This window comes from Eucalyptus grandis, chromosome 1 (genome assembly GCF_016545825.1).
Source record: "Eucalyptus grandis isolate ANBG69807.140 chromosome 1, ASM1654582v1, whole genome shotgun sequence".
Lineage (NCBI taxonomy): Eukaryota > Viridiplantae > Streptophyta > Magnoliopsida > Myrtales > Myrtaceae > Eucalyptus > Eucalyptus grandis.
The window spans coordinates 20,621,257-20,648,631 of record NC_052612.1 but is presented as its reverse complement, the minus strand read 5'-3'; the positions used below and the strand labels follow the sequence as shown (position 1 = coordinate 20,648,631).

General features: G+C 35.8%; 2 protein-coding genes across 7 annotated transcripts; one reads left to right on the top strand and one right to left on the bottom strand.

Annotated features, from left to right (window-relative positions):
* The first annotated feature begins 13,027 nt into the window (after nt 1–13,027).
* Nucleotides 13,028–17,179, top strand: LOC104419622 (putative serine/threonine-protein kinase). 6 transcript variants are annotated; one of them, XM_010031530.3, is made up of 8 exons: nt 13,418–13,536; nt 13,634–13,700; nt 13,811–13,961; nt 14,715–14,827; nt 14,909–15,119; nt 15,284–15,521; nt 15,964–16,114; nt 16,516–17,179. In XM_010031530.3, the coding sequence occupies exons 3-8, from the start codon at nt 13,877–13,879 to the stop codon at nt 16,873–16,875; spliced, it is 1,158 nt and encodes a 385-aa protein (XP_010029832.1). In that variant the 5' UTR covers nt 13,418–13,536; nt 13,634–13,700; nt 13,811–13,876; the 3' UTR covers nt 16,876–17,179. The 6 variants fall into 6 exon arrangements, with proteins under 6 accessions (XP_010029759.1, XP_010029912.1, XP_010030149.1 ...); XM_010031457.3 differs by lacking the exons at nt 13,418–13,536; nt 13,634–13,700 and adding an exon at nt 13,028–13,374; XM_010031610.3 differs by lacking the exons at nt 13,418–13,536; nt 13,634–13,700 and adding an exon at nt 13,028–13,374 and having other exon boundaries at nt 13,782–13,961.
* A 596-nt stretch (nt 17,180–17,775) lies between these two features.
* On the bottom strand, nt 17,776–20,678 carry LOC104420032 (clathrin light chain 2). The gene is made up of 3 exons (XM_010031966.3): nt 20,184–20,678; nt 19,700–19,853; nt 17,776–18,443 (listed from the first exon to the last, which is right to left on the bottom strand). The coding sequence occupies exons 1-3, from the start codon at nt 20,465–20,467 to the stop codon at nt 18,072–18,074; spliced, it is 810 nt and encodes a 269-aa protein (XP_010030268.1). The 5' UTR covers nt 20,468–20,678; the 3' UTR covers nt 17,776–18,071.
* Between the last annotated feature and the right edge of the window lie 6,697 nt (nt 20,679–27,375).

Sequence of the window (27,375 nt, the reverse complement as noted above, 5' to 3'; positions counted from 1 at the left end):
ACTAGGCAAAATCAATTTTGCTCGAAATCATATCGGTCGAAGGCAATCTAACATGCTCCCTTCGACCCCAGTCCGAGATCAGATCAATCTTAAGTGCGCCAGTCTGAGATTTTAACGCACAATGCCCGTGTTTCTAATCCGGCCCCGTCTCCTACGCTAGATGTTCCCTGAAACAGACGTTACTTTTCCTTTCTTTTTCCCCGAAATGTTGGACCAGACTTAAACGAAAGCATCCGGACATCTGGAAAAATTGCAGCCATGGGAAAGTTGGAACGTCTGGAAAGATATGAAATGTCTTTCGGTACGATGTTTGCGTATGCGCGTTGGTGGAATCAGCGCTATGCACAATCCCAGTGAAAGAATTATTCTTCGGCTGAATAATGTCGAATGATTAAGACCGGAAAAAATAATGGAATTTTGATCATCGTTGACTGATGAATTTTCTAAATTTGCTGCTGCCGGCATGAAGAATTTCGATCGTCCGGAGACAACGACGTACGCCGGTCGGTGTCCAGCTTTATGGGTCCACGCCAGACATTTTTTACCTTTTGTATTCCTAAATCTTATTAGGGTATGCTAAATCCTCAGAGCAAAGATTTTTTTAAGTTTTGAAAGGGATTTTATTGAAAATTTATTCGGACGCTCGTTGAATAATTAAAATAAGGCGGTGCTACAGTAGTCAAATTGCTGAGTGCTTCTTAACCAATATATTAAAAAAATTGAAAATTTCCTCATTGGATATGGATGAACAAAGTGCATTGGTCAATAATGGGCATTGGTCAATAATGGGATACATTAATGAGGAGGTTTGTGCACATCGAAGTGAAAAGGACTTTGAAGTCCGGTCCGTTCTTTCTGACCAGTGACCAAACGCCATAAAAAAAAAAAAAAAAAAACACGAAAAGTGGAGTCCACTTTTGTTTTCACCAGCATCCACGAACTTGGGAACTTTGGAATCATAACTAATAAACCTAGACGGGTTGATGACCGTAGGTCGTGCTTCGGAAAAATTATCTATTGAATTATAAACTTATTGTATGAATGTCAATTTAATCTTAACTACCTACGTGGAATTATAAAAATTTAGTCATTCTAACCAATTTTCATTGGAAATTATTGACATGGCGATGTAGACCACATAAGACAGTTGTCAATTTTCGACAAAAATTAATTGGAATAACTACATTGAAATTTTACGGAAAGATTTAGGCTAAATTGATAAAGTTGAAATTTTAAGATTGAATTGATATTTGTACAATAGGTCTATGATTGAGTGGATAATTTTTCCATCACGTGTTATGATATTGTTGTTGGTAAACAATGGTAGACTTAAAGGAAGGAAAAATATCTTTATAAAGAGCTGTTTATTTTTTTATGGCTCATGTTATTTTTTAATCCTAAAATAACTTTAGGCACCCTCAAAGATTTGTATGGTCTAAACTAGCTCTCGCTAAGATTCTATGGAAAAAGTGTCAAAAAAGTCATCGGCCTATTATATTTGTGTCAATTTAGTCATAACATTTTTTTATGTCAATTTAGGTCTAAACCTTTTGATCTAATGCTAATTTAGTCTTTCCAATTAATTTTGGCTAGATTTTGATTGACATGCATGTCAGCTAGCTTATGTGGCACCATTAATGTGGACAAATTTTAATAATATACTTTTAATTATTTTTTCCATTATTTTTTCTTTTTTTGCCTTTCTTCTTCCTTTGGCCGTGACTGGCCACCAACCATGGCAAAACTAGTTGCCCTCACTTGGGTGAGGGTTGCTGTCGCTTGCCACAAGCGAGGCTTGGGCGGGTGAGAGTGACCCCGATGAGGGCTCCCTCGCCAGTTTGGTGAGGCCAACTTACCCTGTCATGGCCGGTGGTCAATCATCGGTCAAAGGAAGAAGAAAGGAAAAAGAAAAAGAAAAATTGAGAAAAAATAATTAAAGAATCGACAAATTATTAATATATTATTAACAAATATTCACATTCATGTCGATGGTGTCATGTAGGCTAGCATGAGTCCACGTTAGCAAAATATGGCCAAAATTAGTTAAACAAATTTAATTAGCACTATGTCAAAATGTTTATGACTAAATTGGCACAAATAAAAAGTTCAAGACTAAATTGGTGTCAATGTAATAGCTTTAGAACTTTCTGATAATTTTCCTAAGATTCTATTAATGGTAAGATTCATGAAAAAGGAAAAATATACCTTTACTATAGATTAATCAATCTAATAATTTTTATGATCAATATCCTAAAAAACCTCAAACTTGTACATATGTGATAAATTTACTCAAAGCTAATTTTTTAACCATGAAAACCCAAAATTGGTACCACTCGTAACAAATTTACTTCAAATGACCATAAAAAATCCTAAACTAGTATACTTATGACAAATTTACTCCAAACTAATTTGTTCGATTGCCAAAAACTCAAAACTGGTATATTTGTGACAAATATATCCTCAATTAAATTGGATTGATACTACAAAAAACTACAAAAATTGTACAACTATGACAAATAGAAAGGAAAATCTCAAACCGGTACACTAATAAATTGTCATGTATAATAATTCGGCAATTCGATAATAAAATTTAACGGAAACTAATGAATGAAAAATTTATTACAAGTATATTAGTTTGAGGTAAATTTATCAAATGTGTACCAGTTTGGGGTTTTGATGGTAAAAAAAGCTTTGGATATATTTATTACAAGTTTATCGGTTTTAAATTTTTAGGATCTTAACCTAATTTTTATTAACATTTCCTAAACTATTTTTTTCCCAACAAATCGAGGAAGTTTACATGCTCGTTGCTTTTTTACGAGAATGATCTTATATTCAAGTATTTGATAAATTTAATGATTAAGATTCTGTTATTTAAAAATATTAGAAATATTTATTTGCAATGTATCTCCAAAGTTCAATCTAGAATAACTTCTAGTTGTATACAATTCTTTAGTTCAAGTTTTTCTAAGAAGAATTTTTTGGTTAAAGTTGTGAACTGTTTATGATTATAATTTATATTTAAAAAATCTCAATCACAAAAATCATCAAAAAGATGCAATCTCATTACAAAAAATCAGCTTGAGCACATTAAAAAGTAGAAGAGAGGAAATGAAGCCTATAAAAAAATTCTGACAAAAAAAAAGTCTACATAAAAGCGAATGAAAAATAAGATAATGTGGTGAAATAAAATAAATTTGTTTTTATTAACACGGATAATCTTGTATTTTTTTGATAATGTGCAACTTTTATGCTTTCACTCTTTCCCTTTGTGGTGTTGATTAGTTAATTCTCTTAAGGTTATTTTCATCAACTCAATAATCTAGGGAGTGGCCATTTAGGGCATAGAAATAGCGTAATCCTTTTTTATTTTTGAAAAAGTAAAGTTTTTTTATTAGACTATTCGCAATTCTCATTTTCTTAATGGGCGTGCTTTGATCTCCTCAAGCATCAGCCTCTTGAACATATTTTCATCAACTCAATAATCTAGGGAGTGTTCCATTTTTTACCTTTTCTATTCCTAAATCTTATTAGGGTCTGCTAAATCCTCAAGATTTTTTTAAGTTTTTTTGAAAGGGATTTTATCGATAAATTATTCGGACGCTCGTTAAATAATTAAAATAAGGCGGTGCTACAGTAGTCAAATTGCTGAGATGCTTCTTAACCAATATATTAAAAAATTTGGAAATTTCCTCATTGGATATGGATGAACAAAGTGCATTGGTCAATAATGGGCATTGGTCAATAATAAGAAATGAGGAGGTTTGTACACATCGAAGTGAAAAAGGACTTTGAAGTCGGGTCCGTTCTTTCTGACCAGTGACCAAACGCCATAATTTTTTTTTAAATAAAATAAAATGAAAAGTGGAGTCCACTTTTGTTTTCACCAACATCCACGAACTTGGGAACTTTGGAATCATAACTAATAAACCTAGACGGGTCGATGACCATAGGTCGTGCTTCAGAAAAATTATCTATTGAATTATAAACTATTGCATATATGTCACTCCTAAATCTATTGCATATATGTCAATTTAATCTTAACTACATGCGTGGAATTATAAAAATTTAATCATTCTAACTAATTTTCATTGGAAATTATTGACATGACAATGTATACCACATAAGATAGTTGTCAATTTTCAACAAAAATTGATTTGAATAATTACATTGAAATTTTAAGAAAAGATTTAAGGCTAAATTGATAAAATTGAAATTTTAAAACTGAATTGATATTTGTACAATAAGTCTATGATTGAGTGGATAATTTTTCCATCACGTGTTATGATACTGTTGTTGGTAAACAATGGTAGATTTTTTTTTTTTTTTGGTCGGTAACAATGGTAGATTAAAGGAAGGAAAAATATCTTTATAAAGAGCTGTTTATTTTTTTATGGTCATGTTATTTTTTAATCCTAAAATAACTTTAGACACCCTCAAAGATTTATATGGTCTAAACTAGCTCTCGCTAAGATTCTATTGAAAAAGTGTCAAAAAAGTCGTAAACTTATTATATTTGTGTCAATTTAGTCATAAATATTTTTCTATACTAATTTAGGTCTAAATCTTTTGATCTAATGCTAATTTAGTCTTTCCAATTAATTTTGACTAGATTTTGATTGACATGCATGTCAGCTAGCATATGTGGCATCATTGACGTGGACAATTTTTAATAGTATATTTTCATTTTTTTTTCTTTTTTTGCCTTTCTTCTTCCTTTGGCCGTGACCAACCACCAACCATGGCAAGGCTAGTTGCCCTCACTTGGGTGAGGATTGTTGTTGCTTGCCACAAGCGAGGCTTGGGCGGGTGAGAGTGACCCACGATGAGGGCTCCCCTCGCTAGTTTGGCGAGGCCAACTTACCCTGTCATGGCCGGTGGTCAATCATCGGTCAAAGGAAGAAGAAAGGAAAAAAAAAAATAAAAAAAATTGAGAAAAATAATTAAAGAATTGAAAAATTATTAATATATTATTAAAAAATATTCACGTTAACATCGATGGTGTCATGTAGGCTAGCATGAGTCCACGCCAGCAAAATATGGCCAAAATTAGCTAAGAAGATTTAACTGGCACAATGTTAAAATATTTATGACTAAATTGGCACAAATAAAAAGTTCAAGACTAAATTGGTGTTGATGTAATAGCTTTAGAACTTTTTGATACTTTTCCCAAGATTCTATTAATGGTAAGATTCATGAAAAAGGAAAAATATACCTTTACTATAGATTAATCAATCTAATAATTTTTATGATCAATATCCTAAAAAACCCCAAACTTGTACATATGTGATAAATTTACTTTAAGCTAATTTCTTAACCATGAAAACCCAAAATTGGTACCACTCGTAACAAATTTACCTCAAATGATTGCAAAAAATCCTAAATTGGTATATTTATGACAAATTTACTCAAAACTAATTTGTTCAACTGCCAAAAACTCAAAACTGGTATATTTGTGACAAATATACCCTCAATTAAATTGATTGATACTACAAAAAACTACAAAAATGGTACAATTATGACAAATAGAGAGGAAAATCTCAAACCGGTACGCCAATAACATAATTCGGCAATTCGATAATAAAATTTAACGAAAACTAATGAAGGACAAATTTATTACAAGTATATTAATTTGAGGTAAATTTATCAAATGTCTACCAGTTTAGGATTTTTGATGGTAAAAAAAAAAGTTTTGGATATATTTATCACAAGTATATCAATTCTGAATTTTTTAGGATCTTAACTCTAATTTTATTAACATTTCCTAAACTATTTTTTCCCAACAAATCGAGGAAGTTTACATACTCATTGCTTTTTTACGAGAATGATCTTATATTCAAGTATTCGATAAATTTAATGATTAAGATTCTGTTATTTAAAAATATTTGCAATATTTATTTACTATGTATCTCCAAAGTTCAATCTAGAATAACTTCTAGTTGTATACAATTCTTTAGTTCAATTTTTTCTAAGAAGAATTTTTTGGTTAAAGTTGTGAGCTGTTTATGATTATAATTTATATTAAAAAAATTTCAATCACAAAAATCATCAAAAAGATGCAAACTCATTACAAAAAATCAGCTTGAGCACATTAAAAAGTAGAAGAGAGGAAATGAAGCCTATAAAAAAAATTCTGACAAAAAAAAAAAGTCTACATAAAAGCGAATGGAAAATAAGATAATGTGGTGAAATAAAATAAATTTGTTTTTATTAACACAGATAATCTTGTTTTTTTTTTTTTTGATAATGTGCAACTTTTATGCTTTCACCTCTTTCCGTTTGTGGTGTTGATTAATTAATTCTCTTAAGCTTATTTTCATCAACTCAATAATCTAGGGAGTGGCCATTTAGAGCATAGAAATAGCGTAATCCTTTTTTATTTTTGAAAAAGTACAGTTTTTTTATTTTATTTTATTAAACCATTCGCAATTTTCATTTTCTTAATGGGCGTGCTTAGATCTCCTCAAACATCAGCCTCTTGAAGATATTTTCATCAACTCAATAATCTAGGGAGTGTTACAGCCATTTAGAGCGTGAAAATAGAATAAGCCTTTTTTTTTTTTAATTTTTGAAAAAGTTAAGAATGTTTTCTTTATTTTGCTAATTGCAATTGTCATTTTCTTTATAGGGCGTGCTTGGATCTCCTCAAATATTAGCACCTGACTATTCTCGAAATGCGAGAAGAAAATTTATTTGCTTTGGAAACAGACTATGCACATTAGGCTATACGTCTTTACTCGTGCATGTCATGTTATGGTTAAGGATAATTTTTTATTCATTAAGACCGTACTCTCTCAACTTACATAAATGTAAATTTCCCTATTTCAAGTTTTTCAATAAATAATTCTTTGGTTAAAGTTGTGAACTCTTTAAAATTATAATTTATAGGGTTAATATCATGAAAAATCTCAAATTGATACACCTATGACAAATTTACCATAAATTAATTTTTTGACCATAAAAAATTGCAAATTTGTATACTTTGACAAAATTATTTCAAATCGGTATATTTGTGATAAATTTATCTTTTTTAGTATTCGTTAAATTTTACTGTCAAATTATTGAATTGGATGATACGTGATAGTTGATTAATGTACCAATTTGAAATTTTACTTTCCGTTTGTTACAATTGTACTAGTTTTGTGATTTTTTATGGTATGAATCTAATTTAATGAAGGGTATATTTGTCACAAACATACTAGTTTGGGATTTTTGGCAATAAAAAAATTAGTTCAAGGTAAATTTGTCACAAATGTACTAGTTTGAAGTTTTGATAGTCAAAATATTAGTTTGGGATAAATTTGTGACGGATATACCAATTTAGAGTTTTTTGTGGTATTAACCTTAATTTATATTTAAAATATGTCAATAACAAAGATCACCAAAAAGATGCAAACTCATTACAAAAAAATAATTTATAAAAATAAGCTTAAGCACGTTAAAAAGAAGAAGAGAGGAAATGAATCCTTTATAAAAAAATTCTAACAAAAAAAGAAGTCTATAAAAACGAATGGAAAATAACATTTTTTCTTTTTGTTAATACGGAAAGTCTTGTATTTTTATGACAATGCATGACTTTTACACCTTCACCCTTTCCATTTGTGGTCTTGATTAATTAGTTCTCTAAGGTTCTTTTCGTCAACTCAATAATCTATGTAGTATTATAGCCATTTAAAGCATGGAAATAATGTAAGTCCTTTTTATTTTTGAAAGAGTTAAATTTTTTTTTATTATTATGCTATTCACAATTGTGATTTTCTCAATAGGGCGTGCTTAGATCTTCTCAAACATCAGCCTCCTGAAGTTATTTTCGTCAACTCAATAATCTAGGTATTGTTATAGTCATTTAGAGCGTGGAAAAAACGTAAGCCTTTTTTTATTTTTGAAAATGTTGAGAATGTATTTTCTATTATGCTATTTGTAGTAGGACTAATCGGTTTCTAGTCCGGTCCGGTTCCAACCGATCTGGTTTTGAGGTAGAATCGGGAACTGGACCGATTGATCAACCAGTTCGGTTCAATTCGATGGAACTAGTAAATTTGCTGTTTTAAGTCAAAAATAAAATGAAAAATGAGAGAAATTGAGAGGAATTAGGATTTGTTTCTTAAGAAATTTAAAAAATATATATTATACATATAAAATTAATTAGTCCGATCAGGTCAGTTTGGTCCATCCGGTTCCCACCTTGGAACCGAGAATCGGACCGATCGGCAATCAATTCCAAAAGTGGGAATCAGAAATCAGACTGCTCTCTTTGGGAATTGCCCAAAACCAGATGGTCTGGGTTGTTCCACGTTGGTGTGGTTCCTATTGCACACCCCTAATTTGCAATTGTCATTTTCTTAAATAGGGTGTGCCAACATCAGCCTTTGACTAATCACCAAAACGTGGGAAGAAGATTTAAGAATCATTTGCTTTGGAAAAGGACAAAGCACATACGTCTTTACTCGTACATGTCATGTTATATCTAAGGATAATTTTTTATTCATTAAGACTGTACTCTCTCAACTTAGATAAATGTGAATTTTGGTTATGAAACCTTACTTACCAACAGAAAATGAAGTTCAATCTCCTAAATTTTTCTGCACGCATGTTTTGACTATTTTTTAGCGTAAAACATCCAAAATCTATTTTCATGTCCAGATAAACGTATGTAGAATCGTATCTAATGATTTTTAGAGTGAAAGTCATGAGGAGATGTAATAAGTGGTGTTTTCCTTTTCAAGACTTTCGAACGGGCAGGAAATAAAAAATGGGCATAAATACAGGTGTAAGACTTATTTATTTCTTTGCCTTGATCTATTATATCTGCGGAAATGTCCACTAATTTGTCCGGGTGTTGCCCAGTTTATGCGATTTTACTGAATTTTTTGTTTTTATTTTTTTCATTTAAATGTATTTCCTTATGTGAAAACACCGATAACAACTTGGAAGTTTGTGTATAGATTCTCGCTTCCTTTCAAATCATTTTTTGATGTTGTATGATTCTTCAAACGCTTAAATTTTTAGAACGAGTACTTGCATGACTTGATTTCGACTACATTGGCTCGAAATAAATATACCAGAAGGAATATCGCGCATTCTATTTTCAATATAAGATGCATTAGATGGTTCGCGAGGTTCATAAGTGATGCGCATCTCTTATTCTTTTCGAGAATGATACACAATTTAAACAAAATACAAGATGTTTTCATCAAAGCTAGTTAAGATCATAAGTCATTTAATCATTTGAATCAAAATAAAAGAAAAGAAACACGATACGAGGCACATGAATCGCCAGATTAATCAAGGGGGCAAATTGTGGAGCAATACATGCGTGTGCATCGCTCTAAAGTGAGTGACGGATTGTATCAAAAGCTGTGCTCCTTCTGGAAGTGCGGGGTTTGTCCTTTTTGCCTGGTGAGGTTTTTGGCCTATTCGGCTGGGTGGACATCAACAGGCCAGTCAATGCTAAAAATGATGGAGATTGTTGTCATCACAGGTTCCGTCAAGCACCGGGATTCTCCAATTTGCGCGATACTGACGATGAACAGGCCGTCGCGATAGGTAAGGAGTTAGTGGGGACCCAAGACCTAATTAAATCAAGGAAAGATCTTATCGAGTGACACATTCAAATGAAGACTCAGTTTTCGTTCGTTTCGTGGAAAATAATTTTCCAGAAAATGTTTTTCGGATTTTTTGACGTTCGTTTCACGAAAAATGAATTCATTTGGGAAAATATTTTCTATGAAAGGAAAAAAACCTTTTAAGTTAAGGGAAAATGTTTTCAAATGTGTAAAACATTTTTTTCACTTGATCTCTCTTATCTCATATCTCTACAAATTCTTACTTTCTCATCCACTTTCTTTTTCTTTTATTTTTGTTCGAATTATTTTTAATTTTCTTTTTCTTTTTTAATTTGAATTATTTTTAATTTCCTTTTCTTTTCTTTTCTTTGTTTCCCATCTTCTTCTTTCTTGGTTAGTTATCGGCCGTTGCTAGGTGAACCTCGAGCTCGTTGATCTCAAGCTCGCGCCGCATTATTGCTAATCATTTTATTTATTTATTCTACCCTTGAGCTTGTACATTGCTCAAACAAAATGTTCTACATGCTTTGCTTCTTTTTTTCTTTTATTTATTAAAACACAAAAGATGCAGATGGAGAACATGCTACTTAACTGGAAGATTCTCATGAGGGCTGTATATGCTTTACTTCTTTTCTCTTTTGTTTCTTTTTAAAATCTGCGTTTAGCGATAATGAGGGAACAAATATATGAAGTAAGTTTGCCTGGTAAAGGCAAGTTCATATTTGATGGATTTATAAGTCGGTAAGTAACATATGCCTAAGTGGTGAAGTCTTAGAAAATATTTTCCTTACTAAACACCGGAAAATATATTTCGAAATATATTTAGGTTTTAGCCGAATACCATAAAATATTGTCATTTTCCTGGAAAATGATTTTTGGGAAAATATTTTTTAATAATTGCTAATTTTCCATAAAACGAACAGACCCTTAAGTACTTCTTTTAAAGGCCTTAGTTCACATGAAAAGAGTCGTCTCGCACCATTACAATAAGTTAAAAGATATGGTAAGCAAAAAGGGGAAAGTTAGATTATAATCATGGAAGTCTTTACAAAGGCAAATATAGGGATAAGTGCATTGAAAATTTTAAAATTTATCGTTAAAGTATAATCGAATCCTAAAACTTACAAAAAGTGTAATAACATTTAAAACTCGACAAGTTGGTGCAATCGGATTGTTTCGTTAGTCCTGTCCAATTTGACTAACGAAAAATGTTGACGCAACTTATTTAAATCATTTCTCTCCCCTACATGAGAACGCCCGTGTCTATAAAATGATGCCATTTTGGATCATCTCCTTATCCGAAAACGGAGTCGTCTCCCTCTTCCCCAATTGAACATTGTCTCTTTCTTCCCAAATTGAATGTCCTTCGTATGCTAAGCCCTAAATCAGGCCGTTCTCTACTTCGTTGATCGCGCACCTATGTGAAGACTCATCTCGCGGGAACCTTGGCGGCGGACTGAGCGACGATAGAGACGGCATCTATCTCCAAGCCTCTCTTCTCCTTGCAAGTATCGCGTCTTTGTAGTTTGCGCCTTCGTTGTCAATTAGAGTGTAGCCGTAGATTTGAAAAATTTACGAAGAAGGTTCTGTGCAAACACTTTGGAAATTGAAATCAAGGTTTTCAGTGCCAATGAAAAAAATAAGTAAGGAGGAATTGTTTCAATCCTTCAATTCTTGATCTTTCTCCTTGTTCGAGCGGTTTAACTTTTGCTTAAACGCAGCTAAAATCACTTCATTGTCACAAGTAGGGATGAGCATGACGGTGGTTGGACCGATCCAACACCTAGCTTAGGGATCAACTCACACAGTGTTGATCAGTAATTTTTGGGATTGGGGACCGGACCGATCATATGGATCCGGTTCGATTTCAATGTCAACCTAGGACCAATTTTTTTTTTTTATTTTGTTTCCTTTTTTATATTCCTTAAAAAAATGCATTATTTTAAATTATATATTTATCAACAATGTGACATTGAACAACTAAATTATGGACATTAATACATATCAAATGTAAACATAAGATAAGATAACAATAAAAACTTACACTTGCTAAAAGCAACAAATCATAAAAATGAACGTGCGACACAAGAGAATAAAGGTGAGTAGTGATGTAAGTGAACAAAGGCGAGTAACAAAGCAAGTGAAGCAAGTGAAGTGAAGAGAGACGAGTTGTGAGCGAGGCAAGTTGTGAGCAAAGTGAATGAGGCCAAGGCAAGTGAGCAAGGTTGAGGCGAGTAAAGGGAGTTTCTATTTTTTTGGGGTCATTTGATCTTGGTTTCTACTCACAACAAATTAAATTACAAAGAAAATAGATGAAGAGGTGCTATAATTTAGAATATGACAAAAACACATTATATAATATATTAAATATAAAATATTATGTGCATGGTTGGTTCGGGTTGAATTAACCTTAAATTTTGAAGATCGAAGATCAACTCATACAGTACAAGATCTAGAAGCCCTAAAAGCAAGGACTGGTTCAGTCCCCATCAATATGAGTACCGGCCTAGGCCAAATGCTCACTCCCGGTCACACGAGAGACTACCTAATAATTTCATAGAGGTGCAGCCACAGCAAAAATAAAAAAAAAGGAAAAAAGAAATTCTCAGACCAGCTGTCAATTACGTGGATGGATTTGTCGGGACGTTGACTTCCCCCCTGTGAGTAGTGGCTGTCATGGGGCTTTTCATTTGTCAAAAGTATAAACAAAACCCGAAAACCGTGCGCATTCACATGTCAGCATGTGGTGCGTTGCTGACGTCATGCTCACGTCACTGCTGTCGACAGCTCCCCCTGTGAGTGTTACAAGCTGAAAATACAGTGAGTAAATTGAGGGGAAAAAAAAATAAAAAACAGAAGGAAGGAAAAATAGACATGAAAGGAGTTCTCGCTTATTTAAAAGAAATATTTTCTTTGAAATATGCATTCCGATTTTTCTTGAGAAGGAAAGGTCATATCAAGCATTAGGATAAAAAATGAGATTTGACATCACAATTTTGTTCTAACTATCTCATGTCATTATTTTTGGACCAATTCGAATCTCCAATCATCCCCAACATCATATGGGGTTATGATTAGATTCTGAGTTACAATATAAGTTTTGGGTGCCGTCGAGAAAATTTTACAAGATTACAAACTAGCTATAATAATTCTATTGTTCTCGAAAGTGTATTAAACCACTTGGGCAATTATGATACTCCTCATTATTATACTTGTTAATGATTAATTTATAGAGGCACGTTTGAAAATTCACTTAGAAAATCCGACAACCTAATAATAGTAAATTCTTAAACGAGGGAGAAGCGAAGCACAAAGTGTCGTGTCTTGGGGAACTTACCTTGCCCCGAGGTCGTAGGGGTGGTTGAGGGAAAGAGGCTTGGAGTGGGGTGGGTTACATCCTCAAGAAACCGAAGCCCCACGTTTGGTAGAGCGACCTGTAATCCATGCACTTAAACTGAAATGATTAGGAGCAAAATCTCTCCCCAGGATCGCCCTTGCCCGCATCTGCCGGCTCTCAAGAACCGATGATGTGAAAACTGAAAAGGGTGCCGGCCGAGTCGGTACACGCTTTTCCCCGGGACGCAGCTAAAAGGACCCCGAAAGAAGTCGCCATCCGTGGCGTCTTTCCATGGAGTCCGAGGCCTTTTTTCAACTTTTCTAGCCACCCCCCGCCCCCCGCTCTTGGGGGCGTTTACATGGCGTGCGTGGAAAAGGAGTCTCTTGACTTTCTTGGTGGGCTGGACAAAGAAATTGGAGTGAATCGTTCGTCTGACGACATTGCTGTACGAGGATTGAAAAGGAGCCGAAGGTCTGTTCTGGGTAAACTGGAGAACTGCCCCCCCCCTCTCTCTCTCTCTCTCTCTCTCTCTCTCTCTCTGTCCATGTCTTGGTCAGTGTCAAATGTTTCGGTGGCAATCTCTCTTTTGCACGCGTTCTTTCCCATTTATTACCAGCAGAAAAAGAAGAGGAGGTATTCGTATGGCTCTTGTTTTATCAATATATGGATCTTTTTTTCCAAAATACGGATTCCTCTATTCAACTCTTTTTCTCTGAAATTTTCCTGCAAGTTCTTCCCACCCCGGCTCTGTTTCTTCAGCAGTTTGGAAGTCGGGTCAGAGTAACTGATTTGTACTCGTCTGTATCTGCTCTCTCTCTCTCTTTATATTCTTGCTCTTTCTTCAAGTTTTGAGCGTGGTTTTGCTGAATTTTGAACAGCTATTCGGTTGTATTTTGGGTCTGTTTAGGGTGGAGAGGATGAGGAGATGAGGTGAAAAAAATGGAGGTAGCTGAGTACTACTACGTGTAGAGAGATGCGCAAAGCAATGAGTTGTGGCTGCTTTGGTGGGTTCAGTAGCTGTAAAAGAAATAGCAGCCCAGCTCAGGCCGAGGGAGATGGTAAGTATACCAAAAGTTCTTGCGCTTCCAAATTGTCAAATGCAGGATGATTAAATCTCACTCTTTTCCTTTTTTTAAATCTTGGGCTGTTTCTTTCTCTCTCTTTTTCTCTTTAACATGGGGTTTCTTGAGCAAAGAATTCCGATGAAAGCCGATTGATGTCTGTTCGATGTCTAATTGGCATCGTCATCAGCATCCCTGAGAGTTGCTGAGGATATGAAAAATTGGTTTATGTGAAAATTTTCGGACAAAGAAAGAAATTTTTTGCTCACCCTCACATTATCAGAACATTCATTCTGATGTTTCTTGAGGGTAATTTATGCAACAACCGTGTTCTTGCTTAATAAGCACGATTCTGGTTCTGAGTTCTTGATACCGAAAGGCAAGCTTTGGTCAAAACCGTAGTCTTTATGATTATGGCTTCAGTTACAGGTTTCGAGTAGGTATGCGAGTACCTAAGTCGAGTCACCGGCCAAAATTAATGGCATTTTCCCTTTTGAAGCATAAGCAGACTGGCTGCAAAAGTAATTCAGATTAGTTCAACTTCCAATTTGCAGCATTCTATGCTTAGCAAAGCTCAAATAAGAAACGACCTATGCTCGTAGAGGAGCATGCCAACTGAATCCAGATACTCACGAAAGCAAGTTTTGATATTTCTTAACTGTATCCTAAAATATACCATGTCACGAAATGATGTCGAAGTCAGCCTACTGTTTTCTACTGTTCCTCTGTAATTTGTTTTGCCTGTCACAGAGATTCCGACCAACAACGTAAGGCTTTTCTCTTATCCTTCATTGAGATCGGCAACCGGGAACTTCCATCCGTCAAATAAACTTGGAGGAGGCGGTTTTGGAGTTGTCTATAAGGTGAGCCCATTGAAGCATCTGTTGAATTGGACAGCAAAGAATGTTCTTAGGTGTTGATAATAATATTGCATGGTGGCACAGGGAGTTCTGAGAGACGGTACTCAAGTTGCGATTAAGTCCCTTTCAGCAGAATCTAAGCAAGGAACGAAAGAATTCCTAACAGAGATCAACATGATATCGAATATTCATCATCCAAACCTCGTCGAACTCATTGGCTGTTGTGTGGAGGGCAAGAATCGAATGTTGGTGTACGAGTACCTGGAGAACAATAGCCTCGCTAGTGTTTTACTCAGTAATTCTCATTTATCTGAATTTAGTGTATATTTCAAAGTCTGTGATACTCATAAGTGATCGAACAGACATCTTTTCTTGACTTGGTCAACAATTTCCGAAATAAATTTTCAGCATAAAGCTTCCACTATTCAACTTGTTATGATTCCTAGTTTTGTAATGCAGGTTCAAAAGGCAAACATGTCATTCTGAATTGGCCTCAGAGGGTTGCGATTTGTCTGGGTATGGCATCAGGCCTTGCCTTTCTCCATGAAGAAGCCAAACCGACTATTGTCCACAGAGACATTAAAGCCAGTAATGTACTTCTTGACGGAAATTTTCATCCAAAAATTGGAGATTTTGGGCTGGCAAAGCTATTCCCAGACAACGTTACCCATTTGAGCACTCGAGTAGCAGGAACAGTGTAAGAGTAATTATTATTGTGCTTCATATCCCTCATGGCTTGCCTAGGCTATATTCTTGCTCGGAACTTTTGCAGACAGTTCATACTTGTAGTGTAGGTTTTCTAGGACCATTCTCAGGTTAATTTTCTTCACCGGGATGTCTGGTTTTCTTATTTTCCTCTGTTCCTTTTTTTTAAGGTAGATCAAACCGGATGTATAGTTAGCACTTGCAACAAATGTGGTTATCTCATATTCTTTTACTTTAATCATTTGGGATGTTTTCAGCGAAAGAATGAACTCACCAGAAATAGTATCCCTCTGATATACATGTCTCTTGCGTTTGACCACATATCCTTTCTGCGAGATCACTATTGAGTTAACTCAAACAATTCTGGTTAAACTTTGATCTGTTAACCTCATGGCTTTATATCTATGTGATTTATCTCTTTTGGTTTCTCACAGAGGTTATCTGGCTCCAGAATATGCGCTCTTCGGCCAGCTGACCAGGAAGGCGGATATCTACAGTTTTGGGATACTCTTGCTCGAAATAGTTAGTGGCAGAAGTAGTAGCAAAGCTGCCTTTGGGGAGGAACTCATGGTTTTGGTGGAATGGGTATGTTTCTGGACTAAGTACAGAAAAGTTCACAATTCAGATGATTTACCTGTGTTTCTCGTGCACTTTTTTATCAGGCGCATGGATGATATTCTATAGCAACTCGAGACTCTTAATAGAAGTGTTCTAACTTACAATAGCAGTTTTGCATCTTTTATGATTGAGGTTGTACTAGTCACAGCGGTGTATAAGTTTGTAATGAGTACAATAGTGGCATTGGGAAGAAAGCCGTGCATTGAGATTAGGTCTCATGTTTGAATTGAAATGACAAGATTGCAAAAATGTTGTTGCAGCTAGAACCATGTCTTGGTCTTTCAATTTTTATGGATTGGAATGGCTTAAGATATGTTACTGCATCGATTGGTCTGTGCATATGCTGACTACTGCTTATTACCGAGCAGACGTGGAAACTAAAAGCGGAACAGAGACTTCTAGAGATTGTCGACCCGGAGCTGGCGGAATATCCGGAAGACGAGGTGTTGCGCTATATCAAGGTGGCGCTCTTTTGTACTCAAGCAGCTTCGAACCAAAGACCGACTATGAAGCAAGTGGTGGAGATGCTTTCAAGAAATGTTAACCTTAAGGATGAGTCGCTGACGGAGCCCGGCGTATACAAGAGGAATAACTCTGGGCTGTCAGCCGGCGGTGCTGCTAGTTCTTCAGCGTCTTCTCAGGCCCGGAAGGGCAAGCAGGCGTCCAATCCACAGAGCACCCTGGCTCACACTGGCTCCGACAGTGCGAGCCTAATACTTCCTAGATGATGATTCACTTGTTACCAAATGAACGTGGCGCAGGTCCGAAACCCAAGTACCGGAGTTTTTCCCCAACCTTTACTTGGCAATTGTTCATACTCCTGAGTATTTCTTCGTGCTAATGATGCTCTCAATAAGAACCGGCTTCTGAGTGAGTAGGTACCAGAGCGCATGTGGATTGAGGATATAGATAACTTCTTTCGTTTCAGTGAATAACACTGTTTAGAACTTATGTATAGGCATTGTTGATTCATTCATCTGTATGACTTCGAGAAATGGTTCGCCAATATAAACCAAAGTCATTTCATGGTTCTGATTGCTCTCTTCTCGGCTGTCGTGCACGCTGTGTCAAAAGGATTTGTCATACGGAGAGGGTGAGATTTCTTAGGTGCCTTTCTGGATGCACTTCTCAAGACGGGATGGAAACATTTTGGCTAGGAAAGCGACGCCAGTAAATTTGTTCATCCATCGACATCTCGACATTTAAGATGCTCGGCCTGTACCAGTGTACCTCTGTTTTGATAGGGAAAGGAGTTCCAGCAACTAACGTGTCTCCTCAGGCACCAGAAACCGACTGGATGACCGCAAAAGAAGGGCAAAGAAACGAAAGTGGAACGCCAAACTGGACGAACTGGTAACAAATAAACGTTGAAACATATGCTGCAGGTACATCTATATCAGCTATAAGGACCTTTTGAAACTCGAAACGATTAAATGCTCATTTGACCCCACATTCATTTCCAAGCACGAGGCGTGAGATTTCCAAATCAGCAACCTGAGAACCATCCCTCAGTAACCAGGAAGCCTTTCACCAACAGTAACCGCTGTTCTGCTAGGAGGGTTGTGTTGCAGACCTTGGTCATCGGAATACTCTCCATAACATGACATAAAACCAACGAAGCGAAGTACTGGAGGAGGAAAACTAGAACTTGAAACAGCATGATACAGGACAAGAAATTTTACAAGCAGAGACAATATAAACACAACACACACACCAGAATATTAAAACTGACAAAACTGACACCAAAAGTACAAGGGCTAGAGTTTTTTTTTTTCTAAATTCTGCACAGAAAAAGACTGGATCTATACAACATGCACATAAACTAAAGTCCTAAGATTTACTGCACTCGAACTTAATGTCCTGACATGGATCTATAACTCTTTAATACTAGCAACCATCAATTGCAGGTCCGCACCAAGAGCGCTCAAGCACTAGATGAAACCTTCGGAGCTGCTGCTGCAGCAGCCTTAGGGGGAGCTTGAGCAGCTGTGGTTGCACCAGCAGCTGGTGCCACAGGTTTAGCATCTTTTTTAGATTCTGTTGCTTCTGGGGGTTTAGGTTTCATATGGGGAGGAGTATTGTGCTTAAGTTTGATAAGTATCTGACGCATCCTCGAGAGATCGGTTGGCTTCCCGGGTTTCGGTCCCTGCATAACCACGATGGAGGGCTTCTTCTCCTTCTCCTTCTTCCCCCTTTTCTCAATTGTTGGAACTTCACGGGGTACGAGGTCTGCAATTGACTTCCAATAGTCCTTCTCAGCTTCAGTGTGGAACTTCTGCTGGTTGGCCAAGAATAACTGGCGACAAAAAATATACGGCAAAAATATCAAATGACTGCACAACATCTTAAATAGAAGATTCTTGTTCCAAAGTGTTAAAGAGTATATCCAATGTCACTTAAATACGAGTTCGTGGTGATCCTAATGTTCAAGATAGTCTCAATCCGACTAATGGTTTAAGCTTTTGGTTTGAGCTTTTTGATAAGGAATCAGAGTCTAGTTCCGCATTCATGCCGCAACTATCATTTATTTCACACATGCTTCTTGTTTATCTCATTTCCTGTTATTTAACTCCACAAAAATTTCATTTGGGTTTGCATGCGAGGGGTGCTAAAGAATATCCTACATAGCTTAAATACGATACTTGTGCCACATAGAAATGTAGCTTTCTCAACCTAATAACTCAAGTTTTGGGTTAGAAACTTTCACAAAAACTGTCTTTATTGTCTATTCTTTTTGCTTCCTTGTATCCCATCAGTCCAGTATGTAGAAGACTACCAAAACACTTCTTACATCAGAAGCTTCTAAGCTTGCCATCGGCAGATGAGATCGATAAAAGAGAAAGGAGCATACAGAAGTCATACCATTAACAGGTGAACCAAGGAAGTGGAACACTAGAGCTTCAATACTAATGTTTGGCTCTACAAGATCATTTGCAAAAAGAATGTAGATTTTAAAGATAGTCTCACAAGATTTTACCATTTCTAATTTCAAGTACGGGAAGCAAATTAAATAGGTATTTACATGCTTAGCTCTCCTCAAACTTTATTGAATACACAACCAAGGATCAATTGGAAAGGAGTTAGAGTAACTTCAAAAGGCTGATCTATAGATGATATACTGTCCACCGAGTTTTACAGACCCACAGGATGCTTACGGCTGCTAAGATCTCTCACAAACATTTCTAAACAATCAAAATTCAATATTATGTCCAATCGAATCCAACAGTCGGACATCCCGGAGAGCAGAGGTTTCCATAGCTCTAGTCCATCATGCAAACAGAGTCCTTAAGAAAGAGAGTTACTCCACAGAATGCTCTATTTGTCCAGAAAAAGGTAAACTTGCGAGGTTTTATTAGTATATACGACCTTCCAATTTGAGTTAAATTGCATAAAACATTCACAAGATGCAACTTAGCATACCAGAATAAAAAAGACAAGAAAAGAACTGTCTTTTAGCGCGAGCTCTGATTCACATGTCAATTAACTGATCTGTTCTACCCCGGGATCATAGTATACGCCGGAAAAAGAAGAAAATTTGCATGAATTCATTACCTTCTCCCTTTCTCTATTGGAAGACTTGCTGTTCTCCACCGATATGCTGCGCTTCTGATAGAATTCAATCTTGTATTGCTCCGCCTCCTCAATGATCTGCGCCAGCAGCTCTTTCTCCCTCTTCTCCTTCTCCTCCAACCTGATCGCATTTTTCCTGAAAAATTGCATCCCAAGTCTTCATCAATTACATGAACAAGAAGCAATCAATTCATTTCCATTCAACGATTACTCTGAAAAGCGAGTAATTTCGGTGCTTTTAGCTTGTCATCATCTGCGTAACTCACAAAAAAAAGACTGCCATGCATCTGCAATTTTGATTCCGCGCAGTTCGAGCTGTACTGTAGTCAATCTATTCACACTTATCTATCAAATTCATGTCCATGAGAAGCTCAAGTTCATCACTCTCTCTCTCTCTCTCTCTATGAAAATTGATCAGTTCTAAACATCAGCTGAAACGCTATCAAACGCCGCAAGAAGAGCTCACCTCCTCCACTCTCTCAGAGCAAACCCTTCCTCCGGCTGCATGTCCGCCGGGGGCGGCAGGATGGGGCTGTCCGTCTCGCCGAAACCCCCGCGGGAACCCTCGCCGTTCTGCTCCGGCGAGAACCCGCCACCCTCCGCCGCCTCCTCGGCCGACCCGTACGGCGGAGCGCCGAACGCCGGCGGCAGCGAGTCGGCCTCGTAGTCGAACCCGGCGTAGCCGTCGCCGTCGAGGGGCCGGGCCGAGCCGGCGGCGGGCGGCGGCGAGTCGCCGACGAAGGAGGCCATGCCGCTGGTTCCTTTTCCAGCGATTTAGCGAAGGAGATGGTAATCACGCTTTGGGCGCCAGCCCGTGGGCGTCGATGGTTTATCCAGTGGGAGCGCGCGAACGGCCGCGAGACGCGTGGCGGCGCCCGATTGGCCACGGCCCTGGAAAGTCGAGGCCGAGGAGATGTTGACCGCGGGGTTGGGCAGGGGGAGCGCAGCGTGGGGGTTGGCGCAGGCGATCGTGGCTTCCCGGGCGGACGGCGCCACCTTTTCCGGCTCGAATGTCCATCGATCGCGTGATGATGACACGATTTCAAATGCAAAAGAGAGAGGGCAGTTGCGCAGCTGAAGTGATGTAACGAAAACGACACTCGCCACGTGTCGTCCTGTGGTTGGCCTATCCGATGGGGATGATTTGTTCTTACATGAGTATGTCATTGCTGAGCCACTCCACCTTTTTTTTGACCTTTTTTCTCGGAAGATTTTTCTTAAATGATCTGATAAATAATCAAACCCAATTAAATAACTATGCTATTTTATGTATGACGGTTGGTTGCGTACTCGACTTGCTTGGACATTTGAAAGTCCTTTATAACTTTTTCTTCACAGGTAAGTTTGCTTACTCCTCCAAATATGGATATTAAGGATGTAAGGATGAATTGAAATTTCATACATTTTCAATTCGGTATGCTTTAAAATTCAGATAATGAAAAATAATCACTTTTTTTTTTTTTGTTTGTGTTTGGGTTATTTCAATTCAGTTCAATTAATTGAGCCAAATCAAAATTCTCAATAAAAATTCAATGCACAACTTATAATTTCTCTTTTATTTAGTTCAATTCTAGTAAGTAGGTTAAAAAAAGAAAACTGAAAAACCAAACCGGATCAAAATCAGGTTTTTGGTTTAGTTTATATTCAATTCGATTAAGTTTTCACTCTATTGGTTCTGTTTGGTTTGGATTTCATGAAAACCCAAACCAAACAATTGACACCCCCAACAAATACTTCTCATGGCACAACAGGATCTCCTGGACTTGAACTAGAGATCTTGCCCTAGAAGTAAATCATCATAGAGGAGAGACTAAATAGATTCCTTTTGGGGATCAATTTATCAATCCCAAATGGAGCATCCAACTCTTCGTCGTACTGCATTCTCCAAATATGCTTGTTATCCCCTTCTTCATTACATGACAAGTATTTGTGAAATAACTCCAGTTAGAAAAAAAGAAGAAGAAGAAGGCATTAAGAGACTCTCCTAGTTCAACCTGAAAAATTAGTTGATAGTTCAAATAGATTAGGCCTATAGATACGTTTTAAATTTAAAATAGATTGATAGGGACCTTTTTGAGTAAATACACGAATTGCCTTAAATAGAAGAATGGAGACGATGGGTCGGTCCATGGGATTTTCTTTCCTTGGAAAGAATTCTTCCAGAGTCTTGAGGCCCACAAGTACATGATAAATAGCACCAAAGCGCTTCTAGCCGACTACTAGCTTGAGAGAAGGTAGCCTCTCTCGACAAAAGATGGCTCAATTTCTATTCTTTCTTTTTGATTTCGGGTTTATATATATATTTTTAGGGGCCTAGAATGCTAAGAGGTGGGGGAGAAGCAACCCAAAACTCCAATCAATTGAGACACACAAAAATTTCTCAACATCCATTAACGGAGCCATCAAAAGAATGATTGAACTTGCTCAAGTTTCTAGTGAGGAGGCATCTCTTCAATTACTTTGAGCTTTGCTAGATCAATCTAAATTCCTCGTCTAATTACTATGAAGCCCATAAGCTTGCCTAAAGTAAGTTCAAAGCCTAATTATAAGCTACGGTTCATCACAATGCTATTCTTGAAGCTACCCTCACATGACGTAGTGTGATCAAACTAAACTATCTCTCTAATTGTATGACTACCCGAGCTGCCATGCCTATGTGAGGAAATCCACTCAACTATATTCAGTCAAAAACCAAGAAAAAGATGAATCTATTCAAACTATCAACTAATTCCTAAAATTTTAGCGGGATGGGGATTGTAATTCATTATGATTCTCAAGAGTGTAATTGTGATGCCCAAGAACGCCACGTGTGGCATAAGTCTTTTTCGCTTGTACTCATCATTATGATTACGCATGTGAAAGCATAATAAATTTTCACAACATCCCTTACAAGAAAATCACATGAGTTTAATCAATATACATATGCTTCTTTATATTAACACTACTAGTTACCATCTTTATACAACATTAAATAAAACAAAAAACATAGTTCTGGGAAAGGTCAGGGTCACCTAACACAATTACACTTGTACTAAATAAAAGTGAGCTTGTACATTAATTAACCACCACCTAACTCAAGGGTTGATGATTTCCGGCATCATCACGTCTCACTCATCGCCATGTCCAAGAGGACCACCAAACTCTCTTAAAGGTTCGACCATCTCGCCATTTACATCAATATACAATGTGATAAAACAGTAGGAAGAAGCTCAGGTAAACCTACAGCCACCCAAATAGTGGAGCTATGTTTAACAAATACTATCTCGGATTTCGGTACAAATATATCCTAATATTCCGACTCTATATATTTGGAGACTCTATAACATGGCACAAAGGTGGATCCATCCCACAAATTTTAAAAAAATATAAGAATAAACCAAAGCCTAACAAATGAAATCTACAAATCAAAGGTAAGAGATCATCTCACTACTCAACAAGGTACATTCAAACCATAATGATCCATTTGCATACAAATTTACTGTGAGAGATAATTGAATAAATAGATGCATTAATTTACCATCATGCTATGTCGATGCAAACCATAAATGATATCATACATGATTATTCACTCAAATGCAAACATATGACATAACGCATTGTGATGCATGATTATCACCAATTAGTTCATTAATAGATATGTATGCACATGGTCATGCATCATATTAATTATTTAATCTCATTTCATCCCATTTCATCCAAAGTCCTAAGACATCTCAACTCTACGGGAAATCCTGACTCTATGGAGCATCTTCACTCCGAGACATCCCGAACACTCTAGGGGCATACCAACTCTGGGGCATCATCGCTACTGATATGTGAGCAATGAATAAAGCTTTTCATAATACTTTCTATATTTACTCACATAGCAAAAATGCACATGATAACATTATAATCATATGATTTTCCTTACATCAACAATGAAAACAACATTTATTATAAAAATGAACATGTGATACAAAACATTTATTCATGCAATTTGCTTCTGAAATATAATTATGTTGCCATTTCAATGATCATATATGTGAATAATATTAATGAGATTCTTACCTCTTTTCATTTTTCAAGCAAGGAAATGATAACATTATCAGAGAATTGACTACGGTGAAAATCGATAACCCAAATAATCGACAATAAATAACATCAACAACCCAATAATCAACACCCAATAATCAACAATGTTTAGTTAGTAAATGGGTAACTTAGTTGAATTGCAAAAATATCTCTTACTAGTTTAATCTCATCATTCCCACTTTTGATTCAATTGAATCTCATGGAAATCGATTGATCACAACCTCGGCATGTAGAAACTCATCAATTTAAGCCAAATAAATACAACGATTTAATACTTAATTATGCAAAACTTTCTCACCCCTAACATCAAAGTTCAAATTAAAATTAACAACCATCAAACAACTAAGTCAAAAGTACTAAGTAGATCAATCTAATTTAACCCTAGAGTTTTCACTTGCCTCAAATAGAAGGCTTGAGTAAAATCAAAACTTTAATAATCTTCAAAGCATCACAATCGAGAACAAAGATTAATATCTCTTAACCTTTTTATCAAAACTAGTTTAAGAAAAGAGAATAACCCACAAGTTCACCTTGTAAGTTCTTGAAAAATGGAATTCTGAAACTTTGACAATACGAGAATAGAATCTTTCCTTTCACACAAAAAGATTGGAATTTGAAAATAAAATAGGAAGATCTCTTTTTATTTGTTTGCAAGAACAAGTTGAAATTCTTTTTTTGAAACTTAAAGACATAAGAAGACCTTTTTATAGGCTAAGAAGGATAAGAGAAAGTAACTCAAGTTAAGAGAAATGATGACTAGAAGTTAAAGAAAATACTAGGTGGAAATGCAAGAGAGGGGGTCAAGTTAAAAAAATAAAATAAAATCACAAGTGGCATTATCATACGATTTCTTTCAATAATGTGGCCAGGGAGAATGAACCTTAGAAGATCAAACTTGAGTTAAAAAGACACATGGCAAGAATATAAGAAAATGTGATTAAAATATCACACATGGCCACCTTTGGTTAGCTTGATCAAATAACCAAAGTTAAAAGGAATTATAACTTTGGGTTAAAAGCTTTAAGTGCAATGATGGGAATGGTGCTTCAATCCAAGAAATATAAGTGGCCTAATATTTTGAGAGAACGCTTCTTGACCAAGTAAAATGAGTGAATTATCAATACCTTAATTGGTTAAGGATGAAATAGATGATTTAATGCATGAAGTCATAACTAAACTAAGTTCAATGTCACGAGCTAAGGATATATCACTTAAAATACTTTGTGGAGAAAGGAAGAGATGGTAAAAATTAAAAAGGGACAAATGGCTCACTTGCATGGCTTTCAAAGTAGATATTTTATTAAATTATCAATTATCTAGTAAATCGGTATGTAAACAAGGAACTCAGTGTTCGTTCCAAGCATTGATAAATTAGAAAAACATTTTGAACTCACTAAAAACATTGGTAAAAAATAAGAGATGCTAAAAAGATTTAAATTTGGAAATTTAAAACTTGAATATTGTCAAATATGCAACTTGAGGACTACAACCAATATGGCGGGAAATTAATGACCTTCACTCAACACCGCTGACATATATATATATCTATCACTAAGCTCAATGCATTGAATTCCGATGATTACAATAACGGAAAATCATCCTTCGCACCGTCCAAGCCTCACAAAATTAACAACTTCCATGGCTCCAAACTAAATAATACTTATCTTTATATCCTAAATATTATTTTAAAAATTCCAGAAGTCACAATAATGACAGATCGAGAGGCTCGACTAGATGAAGTCGGCGAAGAATTTTATGTTATATGTGGTAATCTCGGTAATTTTTCTAAAATCACCCCCTCCTGAGGCCCAAGTATTATATGTGCCCATAATAAAGTCTTGAATATTAGAAGGAAAGCCCCTATACCTAACGGGTGAATTTCGACCTTCACGAAGAGAGAGAGACTCAGTTTCTTTGACTGGTGGGGGCTTACTAATTTTATTTAAAACAAGGGAAATAGCATATAGGATGTATGGATTACCCACTGTCTATATTATTTACGTTGTTGCTAGTAAATACCATTATTTTTGTTTTGTTTTGAGGATCCTACGTAATAATGAGAAAGATTTTTGTGTGTGTGTCTATGTATATAAACGGTTGATAATATTTGAATTTGATGAATTAGCTCGATCATCCCTACATAACAAATTGGTGTGGTCTATTCATCTCATTACTTATGAACAAACAGTAAGAATTGAAGCAAGAAGGAAAGATGACCTTCAATTTATTTTATTTGCCTTGCCTAATTTGAATTTTGAAGAAGGAACTTTTTTTTTTTATCTTGTTGATAGAAATTTTCTAATTAATAATCAATAATATCAGTATAAAATTTGTTGTTCAGAATGAATGGTTTCGTTTTTGTAACTTTCTAATTGCTTCAGGGTCTTATAAGTTGAATTAATCAAAATGATATAATAAGAATCGCCAGAAATATGTCTAGGGATAACCAAATAACAAAAGTTTCGTGAGGGAGCTGGAGCAGGCTACCACTAAGCAAAGATCCTCTTTTTAAAGAAATGCTATTTGGAACTATTATATGACAAACAACCCATTTTCACGCCTTACGGTGAACAGGGCTATTGATTATATTTAAAAAAAAGGAGTAGGTCCATGAGCAGGTTGAAGAGAGCTCTACGGGTCTTGGGAGACCGAATTCATGTATGTGGAAAAATACAGGTATGACTCGGTTAGTAACCGTCATAATCTAAGTTTATTCTTGTCGTAGCTTCTGTATAAGGTGTCTGACTCATGACATGTATTACGACGTTTTGTACAGGAGTTGCAATAAAATTGAACTTGGATTACAACAACTAAGACGTTAACTTTGGTCCCTTGGGGGACCAATAGCCAAGGCTAATCTTAATGACAAGGAAACCATTCTTGATAGGTAGGTTTTTTGCCATGCTAGCATATCTACGTCAAAAAATTGAGAGAGTTGTTAAGCTCTATTTGTTTAGCAAAACATATATAATTTGACAAAAAATTTCCTACAAATGATCACTTGCATCACTTATAAAAATGAATGAATGAAAAAAAAAAAAAAGACTTTAGCGTCTACGAAAATATATAAACATAAATTATTATCTATTATAAAAATATATTTCGTTAACTAATTATTTCAAGCGATAATTTGTAGAAAAATATTTTTTAAATCATTCATTTTTCGTGAAGCAAACAAATCCATAATGAAAGACATCTTTCCATAAATTAAACTAGTCTTCATTCCCACGTGCGTGCGAGATTAGTGTGAATAGCTATATGCTTCGACAATAAATGTACTCTCCTTTTTAAGAATTTTAATGAGATTCGGAAGGAAACTGTTTCCGACGTCTCCTGTTGTTTTCAAACCTCAAATTGTCCTAAAAAACATGGAACTGTTATCGTAAAACTGCATAAGTCTTCATCTCCCTTTAAATACTTTACTAAGTTAGACTTAATTTTAAATGAGAGGGCATGATAGTAATTTAAAGAGTGGAAATCAAATATGAAAATTGATTTTATGTATCGCTTAAATTGAGTGAGTTAGAGAATTTGATTACATATAAGAAATATTAACAAGAAACCCGTAGAAGAGAAACTGTTCTTAA